This window comes from Oncorhynchus tshawytscha, linkage group LG07 (assembly GCF_018296145.1).
Source record: "Oncorhynchus tshawytscha isolate Ot180627B linkage group LG07, Otsh_v2.0, whole genome shotgun sequence".
Lineage (NCBI taxonomy): Eukaryota > Metazoa > Chordata > Actinopteri > Salmoniformes > Salmonidae > Oncorhynchus > Oncorhynchus tshawytscha.
Window position 1 is genome coordinate 38,262,701 of NC_056435.1, and position 11,059 is coordinate 38,273,759.

An 11,059-nucleotide genomic window follows, 5' to 3' on the forward strand; every position below is an offset into this window, starting at 1 on the left:
CCTCACTTGCTTCTACAGAACCACCATTGAGAGCATTCTGTGAGGCTGTATCACCGCCTGATATGGCAACTGCACTGTCCGCAACGGCAGGGCTCTCCAGAGGGTGGTGCGGTCTGCCCAACGCATCCCCGGGGGCACACTGCATGCCCTCCAGGACATCTACAACACCTGGTGTCACAGGAAGGCCAAGAAGATCATCAAGGGCCTCAGCCACCCAAGCCACAGCCTGTTTACCCCGCTGCCATTGAGAAGGCGAAGTCAGTACGGATGCATCAAAGCTGGGACTGAGAGACTGAAAAACAGCTTCCATCTCAAGGACATCAGACTGTTAAATTGTTACCACTAGCTGGCCTCCGCCCAGTATCCTGCCCTGAACTTTAGTCACTGTCACTAGCCAGCTACCACCCAGTTACTCAACCCTGCACCTTCAAAGCTGCTGCCCTATGAACAAAGTCATGGAATACTTTAATAATGGAACACTGGTGACTTTAGTAATGTCTACATACTGTTTTACCCACTTAATATGTACTGTATGTACTGTATATTCAGATTTCTAGTCGAGGCCTATCCTATTTAACTATTGCTGTATACTATTCTACTCTACGTATTCTTCAGATATACTACATATTCTATCCATATACTGTCTATAATGTCTACAAATCCCATCATATACTGTGTATATATACAGTACCAGTCAAAAGTTTGGACACACCTACTAATTCAAGGGTTTTTCATATTTTTTTCAACTATTTTGTAAATTCTAGAATAATAGTGAAGACATCAAAACTATGAAATAACACATATGGAATCATGTAGTAACCCAAAAAATGTTAAACAAATCCAAATATATTTTATATTTGAGATTCTTCAAAGTAGCCAGCCTTTGCCTTAATGACAGCTTCACACACTCTTGGCATTCTCTCAACCAGCTTCACCTGGAATGCTTTTCCAACAGTCTTGAAGGAGTTCCCACATATGCTGAGTACTTGTTGGCTGCCTTACCTTCACTCTGCGGTTCAACTCATCCCAAACCATCTCAATTGGGTTGAGGTCAGGTGATTGTGGAGGCCAGGTCATCTGATACAGCACTCCATCACTCTCTTTCTTGGTCAAATAGCCCTTACAGAGCCTGGAGGTGTTTTGGATCATCATCCTGTTGAAAAACAAATGATAGTCCCACTAAGTGCAAACCAGATGGGATGGCGTATCGCTGCAGAATGCTTTGGTAGCCATGCTGGTTACGTGTGCCTTGAATTCTAATTAAATCACAGACCGTGTAACCAGCAAAGCACCCCCACACCATCACAACTCCTTCTCCATGCTTTACAGTGAGAACCACACATGCGGAGATCATCTGTTCACCTACTCTGCGTCTCACAAAGACATGGCGGTTGGAACCAAAAATCTCTAATTTGGACTCATCAGACCAAAGGACAGATTTCCACCGGTTTAATGTCTATTGATCGTGTTTCTTGGCCCAAGCAAGTCTCTTCTTATTATTGGTATCCTTTAGTAGGTTTTTTTTGCAGAAATTTCGACCATGAAGACCTGATTCACGCAGTCTCGTCTGAACAGTTGATGTTGAGATGTGTTTGTTACTTGAACTCTGTGAAGCATTTATTTGGGCTGCAATCTGAGGTGCAGTTGAACTAATGAACTTATCCTCTGCAGCAGAGGTAACTCTGGGTTTTACTTTCCTGTAGTGGTCCTCATGAGAACCAGTTTCATCATATCGCTTGATGGTTTTTGCGACTGCAATTGAAGAAACTTTCAAAGTTCTTGAAATGTTTCCGTATTGACTGACCCTCATGTCTTAAAGTAAAGATGGACTGTCATTTCTCTTTGCTTATTTGAGCTGTTCTTGCCATAATATGGACTTGGTATTTTACCAAATAGGGCTATCTTCTGTATACCACCATTACCTTCTATATTTCTTAATTCCATTATTTTACTTTTTAGATTTGTGTGTATTGTTGTGTGTTGTTAGATATGACTACACTGTTGGAGCTAGGAGCACAAGCATGTCCCTACTCCCGCAACAACATCTACTAAATACTGTATGTATGTGTATGCGTCCAATAGGATTTGATTTGATTATATTTTTAATTGATAATAAAATGAATCAATCATCTCTTCATGCCAAAAGAAAACAAGCTTGTGTATACCTCATATTTGTGTAGAGTAACAACGTCACGATCGACGCAGTTGTGACGTTATACACATTAGAGACTGTCATTGGATATTGATTGTTCGCGCCGTCGCAGGGTAACACTTTTCATCAGGTAAGCAACTAAATAAAGGTCCAATTATTAATTAAACAGGTTCATTACGTAGCGTTGGTATCTATGAAGCTAGTTATGTAAAGCAAGGCTGCAATGTCGTTAGTTAGTGTAAAGTACCATATTTATATATTTCTTAATTCCATTATTTTACTTTTAGATGTGTGTGTATTGTTGTGCGTTGTAGATACTTCACTGTTGAAGCTAGGAACACAAGCATTTCGCTACACCCGCAATAACATCTGATAAATATATGTGACCAATACAATTTGATTTGAACAGTTTAGCCAGCTAGCTTAGTAACGTTAGCTGTTTATGGTAGCTAGTTGTCAAGCTAGCTAGCTGTCAAGCTAGCTAGCTAACTACCAATCAGTTCATCAATGATATTGCTCATTCATAAATATTTGTGCTTGTGTGTAGCTAGACAGTTTGAGTTTACCATTTTAATTGAAGCCAGGTAGCCAGCTCGTCTAGTATTGTAGCTAGCAGAAGAAGGTGTCCATAACATGCTAGCTAGCTTGCTAACTGGTGACTGCTGCTAAAACAGAAATACTCTTGGGAGTGGCAGGACAAAGAAATGGTTGCAGTCAGTTGTTTTGCTCTCACTGCTGTGATCAGCAGTTTAGCCACTTGTTTAGCTCCACCAAAGTGTCATCAGCATGGTGTGATCTGAAACAAATAACTTTTTCATTAGAAATGTAAGTAAGTCTAGCTTTAAGGTTCCTTGGCCTGAATAAACTAGCATACACTTCACAGGCTTGTAGGTGACAAACAACTGAAGATTATCCCTTGTTGAATGGTGTTTTTTCCTCCCACAGTTTAAGGACCCCCAGGATGTTGCGTCTGCGTTGTAAGACCAAAAATGGGAGCCACATAATGCAGGGCCTGACCCACCAGTCCAGTGTGCAGGAGCTGAAGAGCAAGGTAGAGGAGCTGACTGGTATTCCCTGTGATGTACAGAAGATCATGGTTGGCTACCCTCCCTCCAGCTTGGACCTCCGAAACGGAGATGCTCACCTAAGGGACTACCCTATCAAATCAGGTAGGCTATGGTGTCTCTTCTTACTTGAATAAATCAAATGTTACTTTCACACAGCTGGATAGACTTCACCCTGCTATGTCATGGCTGCATTTGATTTAAAAAATGACACATTTGTTGCAGGAGACACTCTTATTGTTGAGGAGGAGAAGAACAAGATGAAGACCCAGACCACAAATTTAGCTGTAACCAAGGGACCCCGTCTGGAGTTTCCCCCGGTGCTGGCCAGACGGGTCGTTCCAGCAGACAACTCCTGCCTGTTCACCAGTGTCTCCTACGTGGTAGAGGGAGGGGTATACGACCCAGCTTGTGCCCCCGAGATGCGAGGCCTCATCACCCAGATTGTGTCCAGCAACCCCATGGCTTACTCTGAGGCGGTGTTGGGAAAGACCAACGAGGAGTACTGCACCTGGATCAGACGTGACGACACCTGGGGTGGAGCCATCGAGGTGTCCATCCTGTCTAAGTTCCACCAATGTGAGATCTGTGTAGTGGACACGCAGACTGTGCGTGTGGATCGATTTGGTGAGGACGCTGGCTACCACAAACGCGTGCTGCTCATCTACGACGGCATCCACTACGACCCACTGCAAAAGGAGACGCCCGGCTCCGACGCTCCACCCCAGACCATCTTCTCCACCACAGACGACATCATCCTGGCCCAGGCCCTGGAGCTGGCGGATGAGGCGCGAAGGAAGCGGCAGTTTACGGACGTCAACCGCTTTGCCCTGCGCTGCCTGGTGTGTCAGACAGGCCTAGTAGGACAGAAGGAGGCCCGGGAACATGCCAAGGAGACGGGCCATGCCAACTTTGGAGAGGTGTGAGTCAGAGCACTTCCTCACAACCACCACAAACCCCCATATCTTACAACGCTGTGTGTCTGTATGATCCTCTACCTCACTTGATCCAGCATCAGACACTGTGTTCAGTCTTATCCGTTCAGTATTACAACTACAGCTGTCAGCTCACAGGTTACTTTACTGCAAGGTTATGAGCTCATGAAAAATATTCTGTACAATTGTTTTGGGGACATTTTTAGTCTCACCCAATACACAGTGGGTGATTGTTCGTTGAAGTGTTGTTGCTCAGCAATGTAGCATGTGTTCAGTTTGTCGACACTAATGGAGCAGAAAGCTTTCTTAACAGAACTGGAGATGCCTGAAAATGCCTTACTTTGACAGTTGACTTGTGGCATAAAAGGTTTAGTATGGCTAGACTCTTCAGTACTACCACAGAAAACAGAAATATTTTTCTGGGGCCATTGTGGCATGATACACGTTTGGTTTTACACATCAATAACAATATTCATTTAAAAGGTTTTGTTTGTAGATGCCTCACCAGTACTTGAAAAAAGTGAAAACGGCAAAAGATCAAATATAAACCCAGTTACTTGGTAGAAAAGGTGTTCTTTCATTGTTTTACAGTGGCAATGTTTTTAATATTAGATAATAACGGAGTTTAGCTAGATTCCTTATAGGTCAATACAACCCTAAATTCTTCAATGGTGCTGTGACAAGCTTATTTTCCAAATGTAGGCTATTGCTGAATTAGTTATTTTATACAGTGTGAGGTGTCTGCATCTTGGTGTGAAACGTAAATATTTAATGCAATTATTATTATGCCATGGCACTCTGCCATTAAAAGGCCTTGGCATCACCTATAGTGAGATTGGTTTTTCTTTATTTTTTTGTGTATTTTATATGGTGTAATTCTTTTTAATGAACATAACCTTTGAATTGTTGTATTTTGGAGCTTTTAATCTTGAAATTGATAGATGAATAGACTTTATGATGTATAATGTAAATCTACGGGATGAATCCTCTTACATTTGCAGTTCAGGTACTGTCTACACTATGCTTTGCATCTCAACATTCACTTCATGATCGAGTTTTTTGTTTTTATCCCCCATTACCCTCACTCATATTGTTGGACTATTGTGAGGACCACCAATTGTTGTCATGTTGATCTATGTATGTTAAATCTAAATGCATGTCAGAGGAAGACCGACTCTTTATTATACTTTCACCAATTAAAGCCACCACAGCCTTGCTCTTGCCTGGAAACCCGATGTTTGAGTTGCATTGAATTCTACGTTGGGCAGAAATGACTGTTTTAATCAGGAATATTTCTTCCCACGACCTCTACCAGCCAGAATGTTGAATAAAATTATATTTTTACATACTTTACTGGTTGTCCATGCGGTTGGTCCTTTTGACGGTAGGAATGTGAGACTATATTCCACAGTATAATTACATAAACTTTTCAAAGCACTGGTAGTGGGTTCAGATATCTATCACCTGAAGCATGCGCACAAAATAAAAATGCATGTACAAGATGCATGCATACTTGCCAAGCTCATGCATGTGTTTACATGGTTCTGTGCATGCTTCAGGTGATAGATATCTGAACCCACTACCAGTGCTTTGGAAAGCTTATGTAATAATACAGTCCTGTGGATATATATTGTCTCACATTCCTACCACCAAAGAACAAATCGCACTGACAACCGGTAAAGTACGTTAAAATATCATTTTATTCAACATTCTGGCTTGTAGATGTCGTGAGAGGAAACTTTCCTGATTCAAATGCTCATTTTTGCCTGACGTAGAATTCATTGCAATTCAATGTTGGGTTTCTTGGCAACCCTTGCTATTGAAACGGAGTGTAGAAGATGTTGATATAGATAATTGAACCCTTTAAACATGAATTCTGACTTTTCTTCAAGTGGTTGGCTAATGTTACTGGCAAAAAGATTCATCCCATTATTTTTGTTGGCAGAGACCAGTGTAATGGTGAAATGCTGGTGATTTGGGTTTTTTCCCCCATCAGACTACTAATACAGTCTAAAAGCTCTCACACATCTATTCCCATTTTTCTAAACAAATTTTTTTTAAATTAGCTTTTGTCAGCTGGTCATAAACCGATACCAAAGTGTCCCTTTCAGAAAACTTGTGACTTGTTATTTATAGAAAATGTATCAGCACTAGAAATCTTGTCTTACAATGAAATACTCTGGGTCAGGGCCGAGTTTGTGTGGTAGCCTATACTGCCCTACAAAGGCAAAATGCAGTAACTACGAAGTTGATAAAAAATCTTTGATCTATTGTAATGGCCAGGTATGTTTTCTGATTAATGTGATATTTCATTTCCTGACACAAGAACAAGTCAATTGATCAGAATATATAATGGTGTATCAGAAATTGCTGTCTCTAGACAGAAAAAGACTGAAGACAGATTTTGCAGTAAGAAAAATACATTGTTTCTGCATTTTTCCTTTGTAGGGCAGTATATGTTGCCTGTTCTTGCTGGGACTTTCCAAAGCCTTTGAGATGTAAGAGGTATGGGTCTGGGGCATGGTTTTAGTGCAGAGCTCTCCAACCCTGTTCCAGGAGAGCTACCTTCCTGTAGGTTTTCACTCCAACCCCAGTTGTAACTCACCTGATTCAGTTTATCAACCAGCTAATTATTAAAATCAGATTAGGTATGGAGTGAAAACCTACAGGACAGTAAGTAGCTCTCCATGAACAGGGTTGGAGAGCCCTGTTCTATTGGGTGTTGATGTGACTAAAATATGACTTCTCTCACGTTCCATTACATGGATGTTCAAGGACACTTTCAATGAATGTTGCACACAAAGCACTACAGAGAAACTGGGTTTACTTGATTTTTCACAATAAAAGTCACCATTTAGGAGATTATTTGAGTGAATGTGTTTTTGTATTTAGTTTCAGATTCTAATGTGCTTTGAGCCCTGCAAATTGATACCACGTTGTCAACCAATGAATGATCTCTCTTAGCAATAGTACCGCTGCCATTCACTGTTAACCTTTTGCGATGTAGGCTACTCTGTTCTAACAGTGTATGAGGATCTCTGTTAGGCTTTAGTTTCATGTTTAAAGCATATCTCTCTGATGGGAGAATGTAATGTGGAGCTATATGACAGTAACCCGAGACACCATCAGTAACTGAATACAGTAATGCATATATCTGTTTTCCTTATGATAATCTGCACAATACAGATGGGATTTATTTGCAGGATGTCAGCAAAAAGGCCTAGCCTAGGCCACCTCTAGTGGGTGTTAGATATCGGAGAACTAGTGGCTGCCTAGGGAACAAAAATGGTAATGCTATTGTAGTATACTTTAAAAAAGAATATTGCACAATTTATGGCTCTATTCACTCTGTAAAATTGAAGCGTCACAGATTCTGCGATATAAATTTAAAGGTAATTTCAAATTGAGCCAACATATGCCGTGTTTACTGTGAATACTGTCTGCTAAAGCTGAAACATTGGCTTTAAATTTCAATCACGTAAAGCTGAATTTCTGCAATGCGGATTGAATAGAGCCCTAAACATTGCTCAATTTAGTTAGACTAACTTTATAATTATACAGAACAAAAATATAAATGCAACAATTTCAATGATTTTCATATAAGGAAATCAGTCAATTCCAAAAGATTATATGGATTTGGGACTTAAGGTTCACGTGACTGGGCAGGGGCGTAAACCTGGGAAGGCATAGGCCCACCCACTGGGGAACCAGGCCCAGCCAATTAGAATGGAGTTTTTCCCCACAAAAAGGCTTCATTACAGACAGAAATAGTCCTCTTTTTCATCAGCTGTACGTACGGGTGGCTGGTCTCAGACGATCCTGCAGGTGACGAAGCCGGATGTGGAGGTCCTGGGCTGGCATGGTTACACGTGGTCTGCGGTTGTGAGGCTGGTCGGACATACTGCCAAATTCTCTAAAGTGATGTTGGAGGTGGCTTATGGTAGATAAATTAACATTCAATTATCTGGCAATAGCTCTGGTAGACATTCCTGCAGTCAGCATTCCAATTGCACGCTCCCTCAACCTGAGACATGTGGCATTGTGTTGTGTGACAAAACTGCACATTTTAGAGTGGCCTTTTATTGTCCTAAGCACAAGGTGCACTTATGTAATGATCATGCTGTTTAATCAACTTCTTGATATGCCACACCTGTCAGGTGGATTGATTATCTTGGCAAAGGAGAAATGCTGACTAACAGGGATGTAAACAAATTTGTACACACCATTTGAGAGAAATAATATTTTTGTGCCTGTGGAACATTTTGGGGATATTTTATTTCAGCTCATGAAACATGGGACCAGGGTTCAGTGACCAAAAGCAGCTATAATGAATCCCAATCCTGCAAACAGGATTAAATCAATTGAATCATTGCCAATTCGCTGGATTAGACATGTTATTTTAAAAGAACCTTCAAACTCCAATAATAGGATTGGAAACCTGTGCATGACTACAGTGACACACGTCTACACTCATTTTCAAACAGGTATTCTGTGAATATAAGACATTAGTGGTAGGCATTATTTTAAATACTGTAACAAAATTGCTTACTGCTTCCAGGATCAAGGTTAGCAGCCCTAAAACATGTAGTACACCCAGTGACGGAAGAGAAAGTGATGCACCCCACTCGCTGTTCAATTAATGTCAATAGGCTTCTTCGTCATTGCAGGCGACTGCCTACTGACAGATCTACAAATCAACTTCCATCGTCAATAATGTTAGGGTTGCATCAATTCGAATCTGGTATCAGGATAAGTATGACACTGAGTCACCGATTGTATACTATGTATTTTTTATTAGCTAAGCAATAAGTGGTAAATGTAATTTTCGTATATACGGGCTCTCTGTCCCACCTCGCAGGGCAAACAGAGAACTGACTTGTTCTTGACAAAGATATTATAAATATACTCTGACAGAAATAGTTCCTGCTTCCGAGCCGGAGTAGAGTAGAGACTGGGCGTGGTCAGAGTAGAGACTGGGCGTGGTTTAGACTCACCCAGCCTATCGTTGATTGTTGGCCCAGCCCCCTAAGCGCTTCAGTTGATAGATGTAACTGTTTCTGTGAAGAATATCTATGCGCTCATGCTCGATACCGTTATCTCGCACCTGGCTCCTGTTATCTAACAAAATACCGTTTGTTCTCGCAACACTACGTTCTGAATGTGCCCCCCCAACTCATTGCACAGTTCCTGAGACACCTTGGAGAAGAATTCTGCACATTGTTCCTGTCTTGCCCCAAAACGCTGATCCTGGGTCACTTTTTTTTTTTTTTTTTTTTTTTTTAAAATATGTTATTCTGTATTTTTCCATCATGAGACAGGCCCATGGCCTTGAAACTGTTAACAATGTTTCAAGTCAGCTATGTTGCATAACACATACATACATCCATACATCCACACAAGCCAACAGCAGATAATATTCAATCACATAATATGGTAACGGGCTATAGTGCATAACACAGAATCCTCATAATCCCCCTTTTTACACCCCTGTGTGGTGTAACCACACCATCCGATATACTAGGTTGCTGATGAACCCAGGAACTTTAAACCTTTATTTTGTGAATATATGAAGTGATGCACATCCCTTTGTTGATTAACATATATATAAACTGGAGTTTTTGATTCCCCCTTTTGACACCCACAAGGGTGTCACTCATTGTCCTTTATTTTAGTGGTCCCAACATAGTAATATGTTAATAGCATTTCATGAAAATAATACAAAGTTTATTATTAATAAAACATTATTATTATTTTTTTTTTACAGAAGAAAAGAAAAATCAACCAAGAAAAAAATTAAATAAAAAATCAACAAGTGATATATGCTTTTGTCTCCCCCTTTTGACACCCATAAGGGTGTCACTTATCAAAAACAGGATCAAACTTTATTGTTTATTGACTGTAAGATATAGGATAAAACTTTGGTCATGGAAAACAGAGTAAAGCATTATTATAAACCATCTGGTCCTCTCAGCTACTCCTATCCTGTACCAGGTGGGCTCCATGCCACCCAGGGACTCCAAACCTTCACAACAGGGAGAACAAACATACTGAAAAGAAAACGTATCATAAAACAAAAATGTAAAAGAAGGAACTGTGGTGGTGTAATATTTATTCTACTACCTCACCCACAGCATACCATGGGTCATCCTCAATCAGTCCCATCCTCCCTGAAAGCTTGATTCAGTATCAGCATCTCCAACTGGAGCATCAAGCAAAGGCATCATGCCTGAAGCCTTCACCACATCTGTAACAGACTTCTTAAAACACGGTATGATGCAAGCAGCACAACACATCAATAATAAAAATACAAGAATTAGGGTCAGAAATCCAGTAACCACCATACCAGTGTACTTACCAAACCAGGCTCCCAACCAAGAGAACAGTCCAGACTCCTCCACCCCCGCCATGGTCCTCATCTCAGCAGATAGTGCATCAAGCCCACTAAGGGCCTTAGATATACTACCATCAGGACTGGTGTTATTAGGAATAAACGTGCAACATTGTTCACCGAACATCTTACTGGCAAGAAGCATATCCAAAGCAAGTCTATTCTGTCTGGCAACCCTAGATGTGGCCTCCAGCTATTCAGACATACCAGTGAGTGTATCACGAGAGTAATTCACAAAACGCTGTTGATTATAGTAGATATAATTAATCCATGCAGTCTGTCTTGCATCCACTATGGCTGGACCTATAATAGGTAGTAAGTGCCAGAGTCCGTCATTCCTACCCAAGGCCTGAAACTCATGAGGAACCCCCACTGGCACCCACACCAGATTAGTGTGTATGTCAACTACATCCTCCGTCCATGGAGCACTACGTCTATGTCTCCCATGGGATGGAATGTTTTCAGGCCCCCTGGATACAGAACCCAACAGCTGTTCAGCAGTAACATCAACAATGGTCAG

General features: G+C 41.1%; 1 protein-coding gene across 3 annotated transcripts; it reads left to right on the top strand.

Moving 5' to 3' along the window:
* Positions 1-2,216: 2,216 nt before the first annotated feature.
* On the top strand, positions 2,217-7,013 carry LOC112254465 (ubiquitin thioesterase OTU1). 3 transcript variants are annotated; one of them, XM_024427089.2, is made up of 3 exons: positions 2,217-2,282; positions 3,098-3,321; positions 3,442-7,013. In XM_024427089.2, the coding sequence occupies exons 2-3, from the start codon at positions 3,114-3,116 to the stop codon at positions 4,140-4,142; spliced, it is 909 nt and encodes a 302-aa protein (XP_024282857.1). In that variant the 5' UTR covers positions 2,217-2,282; positions 3,098-3,113; the 3' UTR covers positions 4,143-7,013. The 3 variants fall into 3 exon arrangements, with proteins under 3 accessions (XP_024282857.1, XP_024282858.1, XP_024282859.1); XM_024427090.2 differs by lacking the exon at positions 2,217-2,282 and adding an exon at positions 2,307-2,390; XM_024427091.2 differs by lacking the exon at positions 2,217-2,282 and adding an exon at positions 2,428-2,977.
* Positions 7,014-11,059: the final 4,046 nt, after the last annotated feature.